The 25,068-nt window shown below is 46.2% G+C and overlaps 1 protein-coding gene across 1 annotated transcript in view; it reads left to right on the top strand.

Moving 5' to 3' along the window:
• The window catches only part of LOC130112361 (E3 ubiquitin-protein ligase DTX4-like), a 62,157-nt gene that overhangs the window by 25,311 nt on the left and 11,778 nt on the right, over positions 1–25,068 (top strand). Inside the window, exons 2-4 of the mRNA XM_056279696.1 lie at positions 2,664–2,878; positions 5,592–6,460; positions 14,752–14,826. Coding sequence (XP_056135671.1) covers positions 2,664–2,878; positions 5,592–6,460; positions 14,752–14,826 — 1,159 coding nt within the window. The remainder of the gene's footprint in view (positions 1–2,663; positions 2,879–5,591; positions 6,461–14,751; positions 14,827–25,068) is intronic.

Raw genomic sequence — 25,068 nt, 5'->3', positions numbered from 1 at the left:
TTGTAATACACTCACACACACCTACACACACACACACACACACACACACACACACACACACACACACACACACACACACACACACACACAAAGCGGGTCTGATCCCTGGATGTGATGCCTTGTTGGGAGACAAAGCCAGGTAGCCTTCAGGGAGGCCGGCCTCTGTGTGTGGAACCAGGAGACAGTGATCTGCTATAGAAAGGCCAGCAGAGAACACTGAACGCTTTATCTCGCAGGTTTAAAGACCAGCCTGTGTTTGATATTATCAGGTGACCCCCTCCTGGTCCCCATCCTTTGATATGACGGAGGTTTGGATTTTTAAACAATGAAATGTTGGCCTACACATCCTATTCACAGATGTGAAAAGACACCCTTTGGTATTCATAGTCCTAAATATCCAAGAGGGCAGATGGCCGAAAGGTGGCCGAAAGGTCATCTGCCCTCTAGTTGAGTTGCGTCTTAAGTGATTGGGGTGCAGCTGAAATTCAGTGTGGTACTAGTTTGAAACGGTTGTCGTAGCAATTATTTAACTCCACTCTGAAAATAAATGAGGGGCGAGGCAAAAATCCCTTAGTATTGTCACACTTTATTATGTTCATGAACAGACACACAAAGCATACATGCCTAAGTACGTGCCGATCAGTACAGGACAGTCTTTCTTATAGGGCAGTTGTCTGTTCTTCCCCTCCTCATCTCATGTCTTCCAGCTCACATCCCACCAAGACCATTTCTCCGATTACTGTGTACAGACTCTGCTACTGTCAGCGAGTTTCTCAAACCTGTGTCTGATATCAGCTAACAGTTAACAATACACCTTTATTTGTTCACATGGAGAAGTCACTTTTTATAACACTACCTTTGTTCTGTTGCATCCATCCATTATCCAAACCGCTTATCCTGCTGTCAGTGTGGCGGGGATGCTGGAGCCTATCCGAGCCATCATTAGGCACCAGGCAGGGGGACACCTTGGACAGGCCGCCAGGCCATCACAGGGCCCACATACACACACATTCACAGCTAGGGACAATTTAGTATGGCCGATTCACCTGACCTACAGTATGTCGTTGGACTGTGGGAGGAAACCCACGATGCTTGTGAGAACAGAAGCCCCACAAGATATGTGGTTATATAAATTGTACTAAACCATATCGGCCGTACTAAATAGTCCCTAGGTGTGTGTGTGTGGGTGTGGGTGTGTGTGTGTGGTGTGTCCCCCGACTGCCGCCCAATGACTGCTGGGATAGGCTCCGGCATCCCGCGACCCTGAGAGCAGGATAAGCGGTTCAGATAATGGATGGATCTCTTGTTCTTTTCACACAGGCATACTGTGTTTCTCTGTGTCCCGATCACACTTTGGAAACATTGTAAAATCCCTTTCTTGGACTAATAAATACACCGTCTTCCTCTCGCTCTTTCCAAACACAAGTGGGTCCTAAGTGTTAAAGTCCTACCCATTAATGTCTGTGTGCCAATACCACCTCTTTGTCCAGCTCTCCTCTTTTCTGTCTCGGTTTCTTTCTCTCACGCACTCGTACCGTCCTGTCTTATGTCCTGGCAATGACTGAATGACCAGTTGCCCCTGGAGACTGAGGTGGTTGCTGGTTGGCTGGTTCAGGGACCCTCCTCCAGTTTTGCTGGTCCGCTGAGAGAAGGACTAAACAGAAACTGGGAGACAATGAGAAAGTGAGAGTGATGTCGGGACTCATAGAGAGGGAGGGTGTCTGTGAGTTGTATTGGACATGAAGTGCATTTCTGGAAAGACATGTTATTACAGAGTGATAGATTAGGACATTAGGACACATCAGGGTGGTTTTGGGACCATACCCACAAAGCTGGCATTCTCCCATTGGGTTTATTTTGGCTTTCGTAGCGTCGTGGTGAGTGCGACAGCCTCGCCACAGCCCGTTTAAAGCTCATCCCTCAACCTTAATGTCCTCCAATCAAATAGCGCCTGCAGATCTGGTCTTTGTCTGAGGTTGAATGAGCTGTCAAGTCAAGCTTATTAAAGTTTTTAGTAGAAGAACCCCCACACCCACTCTGTTTTTGGTTTCAAGTGTAGGCTCCTTCGGCTTTTGAGATCTTGTTTTGTGTGTGTGCGTGTGCGTGCGTGTGTGTGCCAGTTTGAAAGCTGGTCGGTCTATAAAAGGGTAAACTCTGCCTTCTCAGCTGTTGGCTGGCCTACACAAGAGGTTTATTCTAACTTAACATTCGGAGGAATTGAGCCAAAACACACAACATATAGGAAACATCCAAAACTTCTCTTCAGAATATACAGTTGCTTTTTGATGTTGTGTAATAAGCTTTATCGAAAACCGTAGAGAAATCATGTGTGCTCCACCCAGCTTCTCGCAGGTTATCTCATCTGTGGACTTTTCCAAGTCAGGTTTAGCAGAATACAAAGCCTTTGTCTGTTAGCCTTTGAGCATGGAGGGGTGGAGTGACTCATTCAAGAGCAGGGGAATAATATCTGCTGAGGAAAGTGAGCACATAACTGTCCATCTGATTTAACTGGTGTAGCTTTAGATAAAATCCAATTTCTTCTACCCCTCGGCCTCCATTAGCAGTGATATTGTTGATATTTTGGTATCATTTGGCAAAGAAGGTACACCAAAAAATGTATCTCTGTTTTCATTGTCTCCTCTCCCCATCCCACCTTCCATCAGGGACCATCCGTCCAGTGCGGCGGAGTTTTTATGACCCCGCGTCTGCCCCGGGCCAGGGTTGGCAGTGGGAGTGGGAGAATGACAGTGGCACCTGGACGCCCTACGACATAGAGGTTGCCATCGCCATCCAGAATGCTCACAACCGCCAGCAGCCCTGCCTTGACCTCGCCCCGCTTGGTTTCTGCTACCTCGTCGACTTTCAGAACATGACACAGGTGTGTGTGCGTGTGTGTTCAGTACCTGAGTCTTATTCCAAAATAACAACTGTAACACCTGGTCTGAGCTAAGAAAATCATTGCTGACATGTAATAAAAAAAAACCTTGATTTTTCACTACTGAGAAAAAAAGATGCGCTCCAGATTTAATTTGCAGCATCAAACTCTTCTTCTACTACTACTACTACTACTACTTTCAGCTGCTCCTGTTAGGGGTCGCCACAGCAGATCATCCGGTTCCATTTCTTCCTGGCTTCTGCATCGTCCTCTGTCACACCAGCCACCTGCATGTCCTCCCTCACCACATCCATAAACCTCCTCTTTGGCCTTCCTCTTCCCCTCTTCCCTGGCAGCTCCATATTCAGCATCCTTCTCCCAATATACCCAGCATCTTTCCTCCACACATGTCCAAACCATCTCAATCTTGTCTCTCTTGCTTTGTCTCCAAACTGTCCGACCTGAGCTGTCCCTCTAATATACTCGTTCCTAATCCTGTCCTTCTTCATCACTCCCAGTGAAAATCTTATCATCTTCACCTCTGCCACATCCGACTCCACCTACTGTCTTTTCATCAGTGCCACTGTCTCCAAACCATATAACATAGCTGGTCTCACTACCATCTTGTAAACCCTTCCTTTAACTCTTGCTGGTATCCTTCTGTCACAAATCACTCCTGACACTCTTCTCTACCCACTCCACCTTTCCTGCGCTCTCTTCTTCACCTCTCTTCTGCACTCCCTGTTACTTTGGACAGATGACCCCAAGTATTTAAATTTGTACACCTTCATCACCTCTACTCCTTGCATCCTCGCCATTCCACTGTCCTCCCTCTCATTCACGCATAGGTATTCCGTCTTGCTCCTACTGACTTTCATTCCTCTTCTCTCCAGTGCATACCTCTACCTCTCCAGGCTCTCCTCCACCTGCACCCTATTCTCGCTACAGATCACAATGTACTGCGGCGAAAGAGTTTGGAGTGCAAGTTATGAATAAGAATGTGTGTTCAAAGTTACGACACTAGTACACCTGTTTTCAGAATCAGAATACTTTATTCATCCCTGAGGGGAAAAGCTGCACCTGAGCCGCACCTGGCTAAGCAGTTGTCACCCAGCAGCCTGAGTTTTTCTGCAGTTACTACTCAAATTTGTTTGGGTGACACTACCAGGAGCACACCGCTTCCCACAGCGTGCACGCATGCACAGTTGTCACCTTTCGGTAAAATTTGCCATTTTGAATCCAAAATAGGTCACCTACGTTATTTGTGCATATCCGCTTGAGAAATAATTGGGGGAGGGGGCGACGAAGCCTGCCTATTCAAATCGACTTCCATAGAAAGACAACGGAGCACGAACATCTGATGCTGTTGATGTGGGTTTGGATGCGCGTGCATCTACTGTGAACAAAAAGCTGCAGCCAATCAATTTTCTTACTCATAGTACAGAGCGAGTCCAGACCATTGGTCTGTGTGGAAAAAGCTGAAACGAAGTTGCCACAGTGGCACGTGCCAGCCACGAAACTAAGAGAAGGCGTCAACTGAAAACCAAAAAATACCTGCCAGTCAGGAAGCCTGAGGTAAGATATCAAATTAGAGGAAACAGGAATTGTTAGCAAGCTAGCTAACATTGTTAAGGGAGGGTGTCAGTTACAGGGAGGTGGACTGCACACTCTCTAAGAACATCCGGTCAGCAGGAATCACTGACGAACGCCAACGGCAGCAGAGTCTGCTAGAAAAGCGGCAGCAGCAGAGCAAGTATGGCTGCCAACCATCTGGCAATGCTCAGAAAATCAAAAGGCTGACGGCTGAAAAGGAGAAGAGGGCAAGGCCGAGGCATACAGCAACACAGCGAAAGTGGGCCCTTGAGACATTGGTCCAGGCCAAGAAGAAAAAAATAAGGACAGGCTCTTCTAACCCCCCCCCCCAGTCCTACAGCATAGGATACTCTTTCATATTCACATTTGTAATTTTTCTTTTCACATTTTAACATGGGTTCTGGCACAGAGCGGATATGGAGAGTGATGAGTTTGAAAATAATTGTAATTAGTTGTGTACCTGGTGGGGCTGCGCTTTAATGTTCTTTTTAGATGTGAGCATATCATATGTAAAGTGCACCTAATAAATTAATACTTTGTACTTTATTTTGCTCAATCTTGTAATTCTGCTAGCTTGTGACCAGCACCAGAGCAATCCTAAAAGATGTCAGAAATGCGCATTTAGTAGCTTATTTTTCAAAAAAGATATCTACACGGGAGCATACCCCCGGACCCCCCTAGCAGGTCTGTGTTTTTCTCTGCTCACGGATCCTTCTCACCTCTCCCCGCCCCAACCGGTTTGCATGGCTCACATGTAAATGCCTCCACCATGATAAGGTTGAGATTCTGAGTGATATTTAAGCTTGAGCGGTAACAGTGCTGCAACCACTGTGACTCTGGCACAGGTAAGGACATCCTGAAGTAGATGGACTACAGAGTCCCCTTTAACATTTAACCAGTGTGGAGATATTATGTGAGTGACATGCCTTTGAAGTCTGCCTAAATATAATAATAATTAATAAATAAATGAATAATAAATAAATAAATAGAATTTGTGATCTGTCCTCATCCCTCCCTAACAATTTTTCAGGGTAAGCAGCTAGAAAAGGCTATAACACTACTATCTGCTTTAACTGTAAGATTAGCAATCGTAAAATAAAAGGATTTGTCTGTCTTGTTCCAGGTAAACCGACAGAGCCAGCGGTGTAGGAGGATCCAGAGGCGGGCTGATATAGCCTATCCACTGATCTCCGGCCCCCTTCCTATACCCAAAGGAGGAGGGGGAGGGTTAACAGGGGCCCTGCTGGGTGTAGGGGTATCAGGAGCTAGTGTCGGGACTGGTAACCCCGTCTACTCCAATGGAGGATTACCAGCTACTGGACTTGGCCAGCCTTGCACCTGTCAACAGTGCATGCTGGTCCTAAGTGTGAAGAATAGCGGAGGAGGAGGTGGGATGCAGACGCTAGGCAGGCGCTCACTAACTGTGCAGCGGCCTAAAAACTCAGCCACCACCCCCTCCAAACCCCTGAGTCCCTCTAAATCAGCCACTCTGGGCAGAGCACTGCAGCAGAACTCGAATTCCAACTCCAACTATTCTCTGACATTACCCCATGGCCTTGCCATCTCAAAAAACACTGCCACGGCAAGACAAAATGCCCAACTCTTTGCCCAGTCTCTGGCAGCCCTCACAGCAGGCACAGCCTCTCTTGGCTTGTCCTCTTCTTCAAATAGGCCTCCTCCCCCATCTCTCCCACCCCCACAGCCCCCGTTATCAAATCAGAATATGCAGTCTGTGCCAGCTACAGCTTCCCCATCTTCCAATGATGAAACCGTGCCAACAGCTACACTGGTCACACCGGCGACCAGCGTGACCACTCCCCCCTCCCCAGTGCCATCTCCATCCACCGCGGTAATGAAGCCACAGCGTTCGCCATCATCAGCATCAACAGTATGCCATGCCCCCTTGCCACAGCGGTCAAGTTTAGCCGGACTGAGTAGACCGGCGTTACAGAGAATCGCTATGGCCCAGTCAAGAGCACTCATAGCATCAGGGTGAGTAAGAGAATGATAATTACACCACTCGCAACATAACACACACAATGTACACATGCACCCGTACACTGAGTAGACAAGCGGAGAGGTATCGTGACGTAGCCCAAAGCAGTTATAACAAAAGGATAAAGACAGACTGGCACACTTGCATGACACAAACCAAAATGCATACACTCAAATGAAAATGGTCCCATTTGCCCCACTTTGTGTGTCATCACACCAGTTGAATGCTGTTAAAACACACACCCTTGGGGTGTCTGGGTAGCGTAGCGGTCTATTCCATTGCCTACCAACATGAGGATCACTGGTTCATATCCCTGTGTTACCTCCGGCTTGGTCAGGCGTCCCTACAGACACAATTGGCCATGTCTGTGGGTGGGAAGCGGGATGTGGGTGTGTCCTGGTCACTGCACTAGCACCTCCTCTGGTTGGTTGCGGTGCCTGTTCAGGGGGGAGGGTGAACCGGGGGGAATAGCGTGATCCTCCCACGTGCTATGTCCCACTGGTGAAACTCCTCACTGTCAGGTGAAAAGAAGCAGCTGGTGACTCCACATGTATATCGGAGGGGGAAAATCCCCCCAAAAAAACACAGCCCCTTTGTATATGTGGGCAAACAGACAACACATGGATCTGCAAGAGGCCAGTCAGATGTCTAAACTCTTTGCTGCAGGGGAGTGTATAACATGAGATTCTCTCTTAATTTCATCTATTTTAGTTTTTTTTTAAATGATACGTTTTGTCTGATTAGCAGCCATTGCGTAAAACTGCGGAAAATTCTAAACGATAATTATTTATTATTAACTTATGTTTGTACATTTTCCATACATTTCTCAGTAGAGGTTACTGTTTTGCTGGCTCTGTGCCGCTCGTTCTACATCCTGCTTGTCTGCATCATCAGGATTGTTGTGCTACTTTTGGAGTAACTTCAGGGCTATAATTTTCCAGTTTTAATTTTTTTTTTTTTTTTTTACAACACCACAGCCTGAAGAGGGATTTTAACCCCAACAGATATTTAAGATTCTTCAGTATCCATCCACCCATTATCTTAACCGCTTATCCTGCTCTCAGGGTCGTGGGGATGGTGGAGCCTATCCCAGCAGTCATTAGGCGGCAAGCGGGGAGACACCCTGGACAGGCCACCAGACCATCACAGTATTCAGATTATTAAATTATGGCGGTGTTGTTTATGTTGTCTACATTGAGTGTATCTTTTGATATACACAGGTGGATTAAGTTAATGGAAAGGTCTGTGCAGGTTTTTGTAGTGGAGATCTTCATTGAGGACATGCTTAGAACATAAATCTAGTCTCATTAGACTGAAGTACGGAATAGAAGAGTCGTTGAGACTCATGAGACTTGGAGAGATGAAATTCCAAATTAACATTAAATTGTAGCTAAGCTGACATCAAATTCTTGCCCTCTCTATTTGCTTGGATTCTTATGGACTGGTGTGTGTGTGTGTGTGTGTGTGTGTGTGTGTGCTTGACATATTTTACAAAGTCATCAAAGTCATCTATGCCTTCTAACTAGGGGTGTAAGAAAATATCGATACACTCGAGTATCGCGATACTATCTTTTGTGATACTGTATCGATTCTCAAAACCACTATATCGATTTTTAATTGTTTACATGTAAACGTTTGTGACAAATATTTTGTGTTGTGTGTAACCCCATGACCGCTAGATAACAGTGTTGTAATCTATCTTCAGCCATTTGACTCTTCCACTCCAACACAACAACGTAAACTGAGACAGGAAGTAGCATAAGCACAAAGAACACAGGCCTATGAAACCACAATATATCACCTTTCTTACAGTATCACAATATATCGCCTTTCTTACAGTATCACAATATATCGCCTTTCTTACAGTATCACAATATATCACCTTTCTTACAGTACCACAATATATCACCTTTCTTACAGTATCACAATATATCACCTTTCTTACAGTACCACAATATATCACCTTTCTTACAGTACCACAATATATCACCTTTCTTACAGTATCACAATATATCACCTTTCTTACAGTATCACAATATATCGCCTTTCTTACAGTATCACAATATATCACCTTTCTTACAGTACCACAATATATCACCTTTCTTACAGTATCACAATATATCACCTTTCTTACAGTATCACAACATATCACCTTTCTTACAGTATCACAATATATCACCTTTCTTACAGTATCACAATATATCGTGATATATTGAATGGCAACCCCTGTATCGTGACACGTATTGTATCACCAGATTCTGGCCAATACACAGCCCTAACCATCTCTGTTAAAAGTAGGTGCATTAGTCAAGATTAGGGGTAGGAAGAAGGATGTACAAGATGGTAGATGACAGTAGAAGGGGTGTGAAGTAGAGTGTGGATAAACTGACCTGAGCCCATTGGGACCCGACAGGTCGGGCTGTGTTCAGACAAGAATTTAGCAATGATGTCCGGGTCGGGTTCGGTCATGTCGGCCTCAAGTTGTTTTTGGTGAAAAGACAATGCTGGGGTTTACGTTACAACGCTGAATGCAACACATAGGCTATTTAAGGTGGAAAATGTAGCCTAGCTAAAGATGGAGGACGTTAAACAAAATTTGTCATTGGGGGAATTTAAAACTACCGAAAACTAGGTAGGGAAATTGACGGTATGGAGAGATTTCAGTGCCTCAGCTGACATTAGCTGCATCGGGCTCAGGTCCGGGTCGGACACAAAAAACAGAATGCCTGTCGGGTTTGGCTCGAGCTCGGTTACTATGCTCTTGGGCTTGGGTTGGGTTTGGACAAAAATATGCAGCCTGATCCACACTGTAGGTTGCAGCTGCCAAGGTGGCTATAAAGTGAAGATCTGGGGGCGTCCGGGTAGCGTAGCGGTCTATTCCGTTGCCTGCCAAAACAGGGATCTCCGGTTCGAATCCCCGTGTTACCTCCGGCTTGGGCGGGCGTCTCTACAGACACAGTTGGCCGCGTCTGCAGCTGGGAAGCTGGATGTGGGTGTGTGTCCTGGTCACTGCACTAGCGCCTCCTCTGGTTGGTTGGGGCGCCTGTTTGGGGGGGGGGGTGACGTGGTCCTCCCACATCCCCCTAGTGAAACGCCTCACTCTCAGGTGAAAAGATGCGGCTGGCGACCACATGTATGGGAGGAGGCATGTGGTAGTCTGCAGCCCTTCCCGAATCGGCAGAGGGGTTGGAGCAGCAACCAGGGCGGCTTGGAAGAGTGGGGTAATTGGCCGGTTACAACTGGGGAGCAAAAGGGAGGAAAAAAACAATAGATTACAGTAGCCTAATCCCATTAATGTGAGGGCTTCTACTTATGTGTGCACTCCTGTCGTAATTACAACTAACGTCTTCTGTTACTGCTGTTATATGGTCAAGGCTCAGCGTCTTGGGTTTTTACCGATTTTTACCGAAAAATACCCAGATTTTTTAAAAGAAGCAGATCGGCTTAAACTGATTTTCACCCGGATTTTACGTTTCCACAGATCCAAAAGTTGTTCCTGTTCGTGTGAGGTTATGTAACAGCATCCTCTTTTGGCGAAATTCGGCATGCTGGATGGCTTTGAAAAATAAAAACCGAAAACGCTGAGCCTTGTAGTGAACGTTTCAATTCATTCTAGAACATTTGGGTTAATAGCTCCACCTTACTGGTGAACGTGAAGTGGAGTCAGCGAGTAAGGCTGCAAATTCCTCCCTCGTCAGCTGTCTGCGTTAAAATCTTCTTCTGCGCGCAGCATGACTTACTAAAAATTGCTGCGCTGCACAGGGTTCCCACGCCTCCTGGAAAACCTGGAAATCTTTGGACTAGTTTTCCAGTCATGGAAAACACCTGGAAAGTTCAAAAACTTATAAAATGTCCTGGAAATAGTCATGACATCCTGGAAAATTACGAAATGTTTTCCTGAGCTCACAGCTGCAGCGCCACCCGTGTTTGGAAGGCAAAACAAGGCTTTGATTACGACGATGTTTATGCGACAGCAACACATTTTGTGCGTTGTTAGCCTGTTGTTAGCATGTTCGTGTTTTTACATGTACAGCATCACTCTTAGGTGACCTGTGAGCAACAGCAAATATGTATGTAAGTCGCTGAATATGTCCTTGAAAAATCCTGGAAAATGATTTCCTTGAAAGAGTGAGAACCCTGGTTGCATAATTGATAAATCTATAAGGCGTGTGGGAGGGTCATGTGGGGGGGGGGGGGTCATGTGAGAGGGTCATGTGTCACTGTGCTCAAAACGACTCCAAATAAGCCACAAGGTACATAAAGTCATGAACTCCGTTGTGCGATGCGAGAGTGCTTTTCTTCAACACCAAAAGTTGCACCATGATGAAGCAAGCGTGGTCGGGCCCGAAACATTAAGCGCAATTTCAGCGCAGGCCAGCAGGTGGGGTGGGGGTGGGGGTGGGGGGACAATCGTGCTCGGGCACAGTACGAGGCAGCTGTGCCTAGTGTGAGTACACCCTTAATCGTCCTCCGTTCCATCACCCATCCCCTCCCCCATGTTCTCCCTTTTAATCCTCTCTTTAACTCTTCTTTACCACAACTTTCCTCCCAGCTACGGCGCCATCTCAATTCTACCACCCCCACCGACGACCCCCCCCCCCCCCCGTCTGTGTGTGTCTCGCTGGCCTCGGCCCCCTCGCTCCAAGAGAAGCCGCTTGCATTCTGATGATGCGTTTCCTCCCGCTTCTGAACCGAGTGACTTGTTCTGAAGCATGTTGGGTACCTGTTCTGTTTAAAGATATTGCTTCTGCTTGTTGTTGTTTTGTTTACGTTTTAAAGAGCATACTTAAAAAAAAACCCCAACCCAAACTGCAACGGGTGGAAGTGGAAAGACACGAATTCGGTCAAATCCGATGTCGGATGACACCCTGAGATGGACATTTTTTCCTGCGTTCCCTCCCTTCAGCCGGTCCCCTTGTTCCCATGTTCTCCCTCCTTCTCCCCTTTCCTGTTGTGTTTCAGTGGTCCGGGGGCCCCCTCTGACACCCATTGTTGGTTTCCACGGCAACCTCCGTTAGATCACCCGGGCCTGGTCTGCATTAGCAACACAATGGCGCCCCTTTTCTCCTCACTCTCGCTCTCCCTCTCTCTCCGCTGTTGGTGCTTTTCCCTTTTCCTTATTGTTGTGTTTGTTCTGTCCGTCGCCTCACTTGTTGTGCGCTCTCTCCCCCAGTCCGCAGCGTGCACAGGAAGGATGCACGTCTCTGGTTATTCTAGGCTAAATTAGAGCACGGCTGGGATTTGTTTGCTGTTTGGTTATTTCCAGCGTTTTTGGGGGCGCTGCACTCCCGTTACCAGACTGCAGACTTGCTGCTACCATGCGTTCGCCACTACATTTGGAGCAGGGAGTTTAGAGCTGCGAGGTGGAGTAGAGGGTTGGTGCCCCCCCACCCCACTTACCACCACCATCACCACCCCTACACACCCCCAGTGCCCAACAGAGGGCCCTGCTGATCTGGGAGCACATTCACAATGGGGACAGAGGGGGGATTTGGAACAGACAAAGTTGGGAGGGGAGGGGTGGGAGCGGGGGGGAGGGGGCACAATAGCAGAGGGCCAAGTCAGCATCCTCAGACATTCAACATTTCTGAAGGGTTTGTGTGTGTGTGTGTAGACTGTCTCCCAGACTCAGACAGCACCACAGACATGGGCAGTGGACACAGGGGAGGGGGAAAGAGGGAGGGATGGAAGGAGGGGAGGCACAGACACAAAGAAACGAGTCAGCAAACTGGCGAAGATTGATCACACTGTGGTGCGAGAAATCAGGCCAACGCCTGAGAGAGAGAGAGAGAGAGAGAGAGAGAGAGAGAGAGAGAGAGAGAGAGAGAGAGAGAGAGAGAGAGAGAGAGAGAGAGAGAGAGAGAGAGAGAGAGAGAGAGAGAGAGAGAGAGAGAGAGAGAGAGAGAGAGAGAGAGAGAGAGAGAGAGAGAGAGAGAGAGAGAGGGAAAACATGCACATCCATAAACACGCAAACACACACTCAAACACAAGGCTGGCAGGCTGTGAAAGCATCTGACTTAAGTACACACACACACACACACACCCCGAGTGTCCCTTTCTCTCACACACTCGGCAGAGGTCAATATTGACGATCGTAACTTAGGATGCATTGAAGAATGTCTGCCCTCATTCCAGCGGAGGATTCTGAGAGCGAGACAAAGAGTTTGAAGGGTGGAGAAGTGGGGGGGGGGGGTTGCTCACATAGCATCTCTGGGGAAAAGCCAATGAAGCCGTTGGAGCGAGGTGGGGAGGGAGAAATTGATGGAAAACATTGATTTGTTTTGGAGAAAGCAAGAGACCAGATGTTAAAAAGGAGGTCTGTAAAAAAACAAAAGAGTGGATAAAGCACAGTGGAGAGTTCTTGGGACTACTTTTTTTTTATACCAGGTTTAGCCCATAGAGGGAGCTGTGACCATGGATTTAAAGAAAAACCTCCCGTTAGCCTCTTCTTCATCTTGGCTGATCCATAGGCTTGCATTGTGAATTGTCTACACAACAGTGGCGGCTGGTGCTTAAAAAAAACTTTTTTTTGGGGGGGGGGCGTAATGTACCATAGTGCAGCCCACCTGACAGCTGCTTTAATGTCCACACAGTCACAGAGTTATTAAGAAGGGCAATGGAGCCCATAGACTTTATCAGGGTTGGTAGACGGTGGACGATTGACAGTCGAGACGAGGCGTGGTGGTGGGTGTGAACATGATTGACAGTCACGAGAATTGTCCAATCACATTAGACCAACAAACATTAAAACAAAACCAATTCACTGCCAATAAAAGTGGGAGTGTCTGGGCCCATGGAAAACCTGGAGAAACCAATCAGACAGCAGCCTCGGGTCACCTGCTCGCCACAAGTTTGAGGGCTTACATAAGGTACGGTTTGGCCAGCGCCCCTCACCCAGGAAGTATATGTATTCAGACAGGAAGTATATGTATTCAGACAGTAAGTATATGTATTCAGACAGGAAGTATATGTGTTCAGACAGGAAGTATATGTATTCAGACAGAAATCAACCAAACACCATGTGAACCAATATTTAATGCTGCTGACAGGCGCTCACAGACTGAAAACACTTTTACTTCATCATTATTTGCATTATACAACTAAATTATATTTAAAAAGTAGATTTTCATCTCTTGGATGTTTGAAGGGGCAGCGCCCCGTACTGGCCAGACGCCTCTGCTACACAAATTCAGTTTTTGTCGAACACTTAAAAGTCATTTGCATGAAATCATTTGTGAGTTTCCATGTAAACTGATCCCGGAGGGTTCACTGAGGTTATTTATTGAGGTACAGTTGACTCCCGAGTGGTTAAATGGGACACATCTTGTACTCAGCGGCTTTCTCCAGCCTTACCGTGAAGGCAGAGGCATTAAAAGATATTTGAAGGAGATATCTGTCTGCTCCGTGCATGGAACCGTGTTCTTGGAGTAGAAATGCGTCTTGTGAAAATGTGACGAGCTTCACGTAATCAGGCAGGACAACCAACAGGTCATCAGCACAGCACAGCTTATTATCATTTCTCCCACTCAAGACAGACACGAGACAAACGAAAAAGACGAGCACAAAAACTGTTTTATTTCCCCCTTTTTAAAAACATTGTAGCTACTGGTCTAGTATTTTCTCTGCCGAGGTGAAGTCCGTATCTTGTGCTGAATGTGGGCTGTGCAGGAAGTGATGCACACGGAGATCAGTTTGCTGGTTGGTAGTCCGTTTGAGCCATTGTTGGTTTTGCGACGGTAAAATGTACACCGAAGTCCAGAGAAAGATTCATAAAGTTTTAATTTAATTGTCTCGCTTGGGCGGCACAGTGGTTAGCACGGTTGCCTCACAGCAAGAAGGTTCTGGGTTCGAGCCCCGGGGTTGTCCAAGCTTAGGGGTCGTCCCGGGTCGTCCTCTGTGTGGAGTTTGCATGTTCTCTCCGTGTCTGCGTGGGTTTCCTCCGGGGGCTCTGGTTTCCTCCCACAGTCAAAAGACATGCAGGTCAGGTGACTCGGCCGTACTAATTTGTCCCTAGGTGTGAATGTGTGTGTGTCGGCCCTGTGATGGACTGGCGGCCTGTCCAGGGTGTCTCCCCGCCTGCCACCCAGTGACTGCTGAGATAGGCCCCAGCATCCCCGGGACCCGACTTCGGATAAGCGGCTTGGATAATGGATGGATGGATGGGTTGGCAGTTAAGACAGCCGTGGTTAAAAAAAATTGCAAAATATGATGATGATGCACATGATTAAAAACTGAACTAGGTAGGAGCCCAACTCAAACTTGTGTGTTGTCTGGGTTCTCACTCCAGTGGGAGTGAGAACCTCACCGGAGTGATGGTGCTAGTTCTATCTGCTCTGGTCTTCCGGCTCAGCTTTGGGGAAAGGTCAGAGTTGTGGAATGTAGAGATTATCTGTTATTGGAGGTGAAGTCCGAGGATAGTCGACCTGATGATGATGATGATGATGATGATGATGATGATGATGATGGAGGTGAAGTCAGACGGTCCTTGTCAGAGATTATGTACATCACCTAGTGTCTCCATGTGGACTGGTTTTCCTCTATAGCCGATGTGTATATGTGTGTGAGTGCATGCAGGTTTGTGTATTTTGTTTGCAGTGTGTGTGTGTGTGTGTTTGTGTGTGTGTGTGTGTGTGTGTGTATCCTATGTATATTAGAAATGATGTGTCCAGTTAGTGTAGCGGTCTATTCCGTTGCCTACCAACATGGGGATCGCCGGTTCAAGTCCCCATGTTACCGTCGGCTTGGTCGGGCGTCCCTACAGACAAAATTGGCTGTGTCTGTGGGGGGGGGCGGAAAGCTGGATATGGGTATGTGTCCTGGTCACTGCACTAGCATCTCCTCTGGTCGGTCGGGGCACTTGTTCGGGGGGGAATAGCGTGATCCTCCCACGTGCTACATCCCCCTGGTGAAACTCCTCACTCCTCACGCAGTGACCGGGACGGCTCGGAAGAGTGGGGTGATTGGTCAGGTGCAACTGGGGAGATAAAGGGGGGGGGGAAATCCCAAAAAAAGAAAATGATGTGCCCAAGAGTGTCTGTGTTTGTTGTATAACTTGAGTGCTAGAGTCTTGCATAACTCTGTCCCTGACACTTAAACGTGGATTTTGCTTATTTTTATCTTCTGTCTGTTGCAAACGGTGTCATAAATTTTAGCGTTTCCACATCAGCAGAGAATTTATCGCTCAAAGGCAGAGGGGAAAAATCAGACAGGTTGGAAAACTATAAGCAACTGTGTGTAAGAGAGAATCTGTCAGTGTGTGTGTGTGTGTTAGGGGGGGGGGGGAGACTAGGACCGACCTTATAACAATGTGTGTGACAATATGTGTGTGAGAATGTGTGGGAGTGTGTGAGTGTCTCGGCTCTCCATCAGTCCAGCTGATGAACATCTGGGCCCTGGGAAACATGAGGACAAGGAGGACGGATGGACAGAGGGAGGCAAAGATGGAGGGAGTGTGTGAGAAGAGGGCAGACAAAGGGAGAGGGGAGTGTCTGGTTTAGTCGGTGGGAGGGAGGGTTTGGGGTCATAAGGCGTCAAGTGACCTTTAGTGTCGTCCCCCAGGGACAGGAGCACTCCCCAGGGTTTTCTGGGACCGCTGGCTTTTCTTTTTCTTTTTTTTAATACTAACAAAGCATACCTGCTTCCTACCCTTCCCATTTAAGGTTTTGCTTTTATAGTTTGTTTTTTTTCTAGGTTTTTGCATCGAAATACATAATAAATTTAGGAATTTATAAATGTATAAGTTTAGTAAATATTTATAATAAATTTACAATAAATTTAGGAATTTTTAAATGTATAATAAGTTTAGTAAATATTTATAATAAAATTACAATACATTTAGGAATTTATAAATGTATAGTAAGTTTAGTAAATAGTTATAATACATTTAGGAATTTATAAGTGTATAATAAGTTTAGTTAATATTTATAATAAATTTAGGAATTTACACATTTACAAGTTTAGTAAATATTTATAATAAATTTACAATAAATTTAGGAATTTATAAATTTGTAATAAATTTAGGAATGAAATACATAATAAATACATTCAATTTAGGTTAGCCCTATGTATCTGCGTTTATACTTAAAATAGAAATATGTAAAAATGAAAAAAAATGGTAAATTAACTTTTTTAATGTCTTCGTTATTAACCAACACTCAACTTACTACTATAAAACTTCTGTTCATGATAGTTATTTAAAAAAATCAAGGAATAGATATATATTAAATATAATAACATCTTGTTTCCAGTTACAGTTTTGCCCATAGAAACGAGTATCTTATACACATTTAGGAGCTGCACTTTTCCCTTTGGCTCCAGTTTGCCCTGAGTCATTGTTTCATGTCACATCCTTTAACACAATAAAGCCCATCTAATGAATACACACCAGAACCACAGAATGGCTTCCCATCTTTCACCGCCGCTGAAAGCTCGTTTCTTCATACTGCCCCCTACAGTGTGTCTGCATGTCATCAAAAAGCTTGAAGTTTAGTTTTGTTTTTATTTTGTTTTTCCAAGACCAGGGTGTTGCCTGGCTCAAATCAAGGCGGAGGTGGTACCGTCCTGGTCATGCACACACACGTGCATGTGTAACTTGCCTTCAGCTGGCTCAAGCAAACACTTTTCCCTTTACAAGCAACGTATTTTAGCAGTTCTAATAATGTTATGATTGAAGAAAATGACAATTATCACGTTAAAAAAATGTGTTTAAAAAATAAAATGAAGGTGCCCTGTTCGACATTAAACTAAATACAAAATAAATGCTAATGTGTTAATTTACACACTTAACAGCAAAGTTGTTTAAAAATTAAATCAAATATAACATAAGCTGTTGTTTTCGTTTAAAGTTCACATGGGCCCTCTTGCAGTGTAGTTGAACATAAATGCAACATAAAAGCCTTTTCTTAAATTTAAACTTTTCACAACTGGAAACTTCTGGAAAATTGCAGCTCTTTCTTCCGCTTTGCCAGTTTTGGCAGCACCTTTCCAGGTGCGCTGTGCTGATTACAATACAGCGCCACCACATCGGCGGAGGCGTAATGCCGCACTTGCAGTTAAAAATGACATCCACCCAGTGCAACGCTCATTAGAAAATAGTATTTTTCTTTAAGACCCCCGTTGAGAGTTGGAGGCGAGAAGGAATTTGACGGAGGCGGCCGCCTCGTAATTCTCTATGCAGGAAAAACCCTGAAGACCTGTAAGTGCAAGATGTCTTCCAATGTTCACGTTTCAAAATGAGTTAGAGGCCACGCTACATGACGACATCCTGCTTTTGATTACATTTCAGTTTGAGGCAAGTGTAACATTTGGGATGGTTGCAAAGTACTCACAGTGCAGGTGCAAGTGTGCTGCTTTCTTGTTCGTCTGCAGCCCAGAGAGGTCAGCTGTGGCAAGACTGCAGCTTTGGCAACATTCATTGCCAAAACAATGTGGTATGATAGCCGGTGCGCTGAACCAAGCACAGTTGGCTTGGGCCAGTCGACATGAGAAGAAAGGAAAAATTTATCGCTGTTTTTTTTTTTTATGTTGATGGGTTGCCGCCAGTCACTACACAAAGGGGATCAGAATTGTGCTCTCTGGGGTCAGGTTTAGCCATTCAAGTTCTGGCCAATGACAAGAGTTCTATGGAAGGACCTTGTGAATTAAACATATCAGATGATGTGACTGGATGGTATAATGGTAACCACTTATGAGAAGTTGCTATCTGGGGGTATCCAGGTGAAATGGCGGTCTATTCCGTTGCCTACCAACATGGGGATCGCTGGTTTGAATGCCCGTGTTACCTCTGGCTTTGTCGGGCATCCCTACAGACACAATTGGCCGTGTTTGTGGGTGGGAAGCCGGATGTGGGGATGTGTCCTGGTTGCTGCGCTAGCGTCTCCTCTGGTTGGTCGGGGTGCCTGTTCAGGGGGGAGGGGGGGAACTGGGGGGATTAGCGTGGTCCTCCCACGCGCTACGTCCCCCTGGCAAAACTCCTCACTGTCAGGTGAAAAGAAGCGGCTGGTGATTCCACATGTATCGGAGGAGGCATGTGGTAGTCTGCAGCCCTCCCCGGATCAGCAGAGGGGGTGGAGCAGAGACCGGGACGGCTCGGAAAATAGGGTAATTGGCCAAGTACAATTGGGGAGAAAATAGGGGGGGGGTATCAATTTCTGTATTACAGTTCTTTAATAAAATAATATTAGTGGTTGTGTCAGGGGCATCCAACATAAAATTTTGCCAAATCATTATACGGATTGACAAGACCTCCATCGGTGCTGTGCCCTCACAGGGTACCAATGAAAACTATCAAACCCACTGTGGCGACCCCTGGGAAACGGAGCAAGCCGAAAGAAGAAGAAGAAAAATGCGTATTAAATGTTGCCTTCTAATACCTGCTTACTATGCCATATCTCCTTTCCTGCTTAAATAACTAGATCCCTTCTGTTTATTGCTTCAGTCCTTTTTTACTGGGTTTTCCTTAACGTTGTACGGTCATTCCAGGAGATCTGGAGGAGTTCAAGCTTATTCTGTAGTTACACTGGTTACAAACTGCTCCTAATAGAACATCAACGTTTTGCGTTGAATACCTTGAAAATGGAGGCAGATAGATGGATACCTCATTTGTCCCTGTGGGGAGTAAACAAAAAAGTTTTTTTTTGAATACCCTTTCATGCACCCCAAATGTATGTAAACCTGAAAGAGAAGAATGAGGCAGCCTAAAACCTCATTAGTTTTGAGTGGCCATATGAGCGATGAGAGAAAACTGTTCAAATCAATGCATCAGGCAGGCATGTCCAGCGCGAAGCGAAATTCACATGGCTTTACATGCACGAGTTTGATCGCGGGATCATTTGTTTTTATTCATGTTACTCGCGCGAGTACGCGAACCCGCAACAGTCAGCTTGTCCTCCATTTTCTGACTCAACAGGACATCAGTGACGTCAGGAGAATCTCAATGCTGATAGGCTTTCGCTGCACAGCGTCACGCGACTTTCTCGCTCAAGCTGAATATAGTGTGTATACGTTGAATATAGTGTATGTTCGCGTGATGTCACACATGTTTTCAATACAAGGCCGCGGCCATGTTGGGGGACTTACATAATTGAAAATGGCGAGTGACGATGTAAACACAAAACCAATGCTATCGGCACATGCAGATAAACTTGAAGGAGATGTGAAAAGTCGCTACCAAGAGAAGATAAAAAAGACTGGAATAGAGCCACTGCTCATTCCTGCTGAAAAGTTCAGTCCAGAATGTCTACCACCAATTGAATCATGTGCATTCTTTCATATCTTGTTTTGGACGCAAGCTTTTACACACAAAAAAAATCAGTTAAAAGCATTTGGAAGCCTTCAAACCTACAATCACATGGTTTCTGGATTTACTAATAGCGTTCTTGGTTGTATCGTAAACAAGACATATGTTTTGGTTGCGAAACTTAGGCATTCTCAACAGATGAATGATCCACTTGTTCAGCGGTGGATCATAACAACTGAAGATGGGGTAGTTCTTTCTGCCCACTGTACTGGTTGTATGGCCGGATTGGGCGAATGTTGCTCACACATAGCAAGGGTCTTGTTTTATGTAGAAGTGTGGCTACGACTTAATGGCAAACTATCATGCACTCAAGTGAAATGTGCATGGCTTTTGCCTTCATATGTCAAGCATGTTGATTATGCAGAGGTAAATGCCATTCCTTTTAAATCTGAAAAAACTGAAGGAAGATAAGGAGTACTCATTAAAGACAATGAACATCATTTGAAGCTGCAGCTACAGAGAAGAGCTCTAAGAAGGCAACAGAAACTAAAGAGCCAAGTAAAGCTGAACTCGGAAGAGTTTTACAGCTCTCTGAAGGTAAAGGCCATCTGTCTTTCAGGCATTTCACCTTATTCAGAGTCGTTTCTGTCAAAATCGAGAAATGTAAAATCACTCGGAGAACTTTTTGATGAAAAGTTTACTACTCTGGAGTACAACGAGCTTCTCAAGGAGTGCCACAAAGTAGAGCTGAACATCACAGACCAGGAGGTGAAAATTGTGGGAAGGGAAACAATTTCACAGTCAAAAGGGAAGTGGTTTTTGTAAACACAGAGCTGGGAGGGTTGGTGCATCGAAGTGTTACGCAGCTTTTCATACTGACCCAGCGCGGCCATCTCAGTTGCTCATCAAGACTATAAGCTACCCAGATGTTTTTAAATTCAGCACAGCAGCTAGAAGGCATGGATGTGACCACGAGGATCTTGCTATTTCTGAATATGAAAAGTTGATGAAACCTCTGCATAAGAATTTCAAGGTTTCAAAATGTGGCACGTTTATCAACAGAAGCTACCCGTTTCACCATGCAACAGCAGACCTCCTTTATTCCTGTGACTGTTGCGGTGAGGGATGTGGGGAGGTGAAATGCCCTTTTTGTATTGAGGGCATAGATTTTGAATCATACATTCAACAGAAATCTTCATGTTTGGAAAAGGTTAGCTCAAAATACCTACTGAAAAGGAACCACAGCTATTATTGTCAGGTTCAGCAGCAACTTCATCCAGTCAGTCGTTCATATTGTGACTTTGTTGTCTGTGCCTTCCAAGAAAACATGACAGGTTTGGTTCATGAGGGAATCATACCAGATCACAATCTTTGGGATGAGTGTTTTCCAAAGTTATCCTTATTTTTGAGGATCTGTTTTACTGGAAATACTTGGAAGATGGTACACAAGGAAACAAAGTCTGAAAATACAGGGGAACAGAGACGTAGATGGATGTTGTTGTTGCAAGCAAAATACACCAGAAGAAATGATTTCTTGTAAAAACAAATCTTGCCCTGTTTCAAAGTTTCACCTCTCTTGCCTTTTTATACAGAAAGTTCCCAAAGACATGGTACTGCAGAGAACTTCCTGAATTTAAGCCAAAGAAAAGGACAACCAAACGAAAATCCACAAATGAAAGTTATGCAGCAAAGGCAGTGAACTTAGAAAAGATTTGTATTTGTGGAAAAATGCCCAACATCGATGAGAAATTCTTGCAATGTCACAATCAGTTTTATCAGCATGGTACATATTTCCATCTTGGCTGTTTGGGCTACGAAAGGTTGCCAAGCAATGCCAGAACCACTTGAAAAGAAGCTACCCAGTCAGGATTGCATCTACCCCCCAGCCGTGCAGCTGCTCCACTCAGAAAGTGCTCACCGCAACCACGATCATTTTTCAAAATCTCTTCGGTGAGGCCATCGCAACTGATAGCAGCAAGCCATAGCCTACGTCGCGCAGTTGATGGTTCTTTGGCTTGTTCTCCTTGGTGCCTAATGATTTTTGGAACACGACAAAACGATAAGTGTTTACATTTATCACTGTTATCACCATGCTTGTAAATTAAACAAAATGAAGGCATGTCTGATTATGACGACGACGATTTTGCAGCTAAAGTGCAGTTCGGCCTCAGCGTTCTTGTCCTCCAACATGGCCGACAATAGATTTTTGGTGATTTTTGGTCACGTGTTCGAACACACTATTTTCAGCTCGCACGAATATGCGAGGGCGGCGCGGTGGTGCAGTGGTTTGCGCGGTCGCCTCACAGCAAGAAGGTCCTGGGTTCGAGCCCCGGGTAGTCCAAACCTTGGGGGTCGTCCCGGGTCATCCTCTGTGTGGAGTTTGCATGTTCTCCCTGTGTCTGCGTGGGTTTCCTCCGGGGGCTCCGGTTTCCTCCCACAGTCCAAAGACATGTAGGTCGGGTGACTCAAAGACATGTAGGTCAGGTGAATTGGCCGTACTAAATTGTCCCTAGGTATGAATGTGTGTGTGTGTATGTGTGTGTGTGTGTGTGTGTGTGTGTCAGCCCTGTGATGGCCTGGCAGCATCCCCGCGACCCTGAGAGCAGGATAAGCGGTTCAGCTAATGGATGGATGGATAGACGAATATGTGAATGACTAGAAATTCACGTATTCGCGCCATTCGCATCGCCTGACTTTATATGTAATCTCATCGTGCGAAAAACTTGCGCCGCATCTGGTGAGATAGAACAGGTGGTGGGGGTGTGGTAGTCAAAAATAAAAACAGTCTGCAGTGAGAAAGACATTAAAAAGAAGCTGTCAGCCAAAATATGTCTTATCTGAATAGACAGCATAGTTTCTTGTCAGGTCCCGTTCACGCTGCAGGAAAAACTGAACTGCTGCCAGCGCCTTGTTTGTGACAGCGGAGAGGGGAGCACCGTGTGTCACTCACACAAGCCAAAGGTGTGTCGGTGTGTCATCAGCACGTCAGTGGGACAGCTGGAAAGTGTGTTAATGAGCTCCATAAAGCTTATCTGGTATCAAACATGACTCACCCCTCACTCAAAACGATTACACATCAGCCTATTACAAGGTATTAATAGACGACCAGTACCAAGCTGGATGTGTGTGTCGCGCATTGGCTTTATCCCATGCTGACTGATATTAGTGTCTCCTGTTTGTCAGTAGCCTATTTATGTCTTACAATAGGCGTCTGCGACAGCAGTCTGTCTTAGTGGCTATGTATAGGACCACATGGCAAGTTTAAGACCTTAAACCATTTGCCACTGCGTATGACGGTAAAGCATCCACGTTGGATATTAAGTCATGGACTAATCAGATCACCCGCGAGTGGAAATTTGATGTCACTAAGACGTGATAGATCGTAGCCACACACTTAATAACCCTTAATACAGAAGGAAGGCTCACCCATGAGATGACGTCAGCTCGGGCAGGTTTAGTAGTTATCTGGATCAGAGTGGGCGGTGTGTGTGGCTCATGTAAACTATGGAGTCCCTGTTTGCAGGTACTCCACCCACCGGCTAAAGCACGTGCTTACTTATGTGCCATATTCAGGGATCAGCAACATGTATTTGTCATTTGAAATATCGTTTCCCCCAGCCCACAGCCGTGCAACACAAAGACAAAAACATATCCCAATCCTACAAGAACACATATATCCAAACTACAGAAAAACCCCTACAAAAACACATATATCTAACATATCCAAAATAATTATTTTTCACGGGCCAAGACAGCGAACGCCAGCCAGGATGACTGTCAGAACTGCCGGTATGCATGGGCTAGCAGTTAGCGTAGCCTGCCCTCGCTTCCACGTCCTGTCAGACCGCCCTTGGTGTTTCCTCCTCGGGCGCAGCTCCAGACAGGCCAGACGCAGCAGACCAGGCTCCCCCAGCCGATCCAACGCCAGCTCTCCCGGCCAGACACCTTCAACACACCTCCCCGCACTTCACACCACGACACTAAAAACACAGTCAATGCCAGGCGAGGCCGCCGCCAGACCGCCCTCGGTGTTATCGGAACTGCCGGTCCGCATGGGCTAGCAGTTAGCGTAGCCTGCCCTCGCTTCCACGTCCGTTCAGACCGCCCTCGGTGTTTCCTCTTCGGGCACAGCTCCAGACAGGCCGCAGTCCCCGGGCCCACAGTACACAGCAGACCAAACTCCCCCAGCCGATCCATCGCCAGCTCTCCCAGCCATCAGACCAAGACACAAACCCAGATGCAGACAAAGACGGTCATGGACAGCACCGGGTGAGGCCGCCCCAAACGTAAGTTCGTGCTGCCATCTTCTCACACCGGTACTGGCTGAGGCCGCTGCAAACGTGAGTTCACGCCGCAGTCATGTTGACGGTTAAGCTGGTGGAGCAGAATATGGAGGTCATGCACGGACATCCCCAGATTTGCTGGTTAGGATCTGTCCTTTATGTCTTTTAGCTCTGGTCTTTTTTCAGCTCCAACTCCTGTGCTGTTGTGCACAGCTGGGCCTCCTCAGAACGGATGGTCTTAAGTGCTCTGGAGAGGAAATGGGACTAGTAAACTGTGTGTGTGCGTGTCTGTGGCGATGTTTTAAAAGGTTTTTCCCTCCTCTCTCCCACAAGGGGCTGTGTGTAATCCTGCTCATCTTTAATGGTGAGAGCTGCCCTTACCAGTAGTGTTTATAATAGTGTTTTTATGGTCTTGTGGAGTATCCGGAGGGCTTTACATGTCCTCCAGTTTACAGGAAGGGATGCGTCTCACCACTGCCTTCATGCTGTCTTTCACTTAACCTTTTATCGAGAACTCCTTCATGCTAGTACTCCTTGATTTACTCGGTTATCTGTATTTCCCTGTTCTCTCCCTCCCTCTCAAGATCTGTCAGAGGCACTCGTTTTATCTCCATGTTACTATCCCCTCGACAACGTCTCTCTCTCTCTCTCTCTCTCTCTCTCTCTCTCTCTCTCTCTCTCTCTCTCTCTCTCTCTCTCTCTCTCTCTCTCTCTCTCTCTCTCTCTCTCTCTCTCTCTCTCCCCTCCCTCCCTGGCCCACACCGCTGGCCGTCAGAGACGGGGACGCACATACTGCATACACACAAACTCACCGTCATCTCCATCTGACCAGGATTACCAGAAAGCAGCTTAGTCCATTGGCAGATGGAAAAGCCTGTTAAGGCCAAACCTACAACAGGAAACGACAGATCATCGCACCACCGTGCCCTTGTGCTTAACAGGGTGGCTTTGTTGACGAGTTTCTACCCACGGTTGTTTGCGGCGGTGTGTGAGTAACTGCATGTGTTAGGCTGAGAGCTCCCGAGTGTGTAGTCATGGCGTCCGCCATGACCTTGTAGTTAAGATTAGGACCACCATCTGAGAG

The sequence above is a fragment of the Lampris incognitus genome, chromosome 5 (assembly GCF_029633865.1).
Source record: "Lampris incognitus isolate fLamInc1 chromosome 5, fLamInc1.hap2, whole genome shotgun sequence".
NCBI lineage: Eukaryota > Metazoa > Chordata > Actinopteri > Lampriformes > Lampridae > Lampris > Lampris incognitus.
Note: the sequence above shows the minus strand (reverse complement) of the source record. Positions and strands in the feature narration are given on the sequence as shown.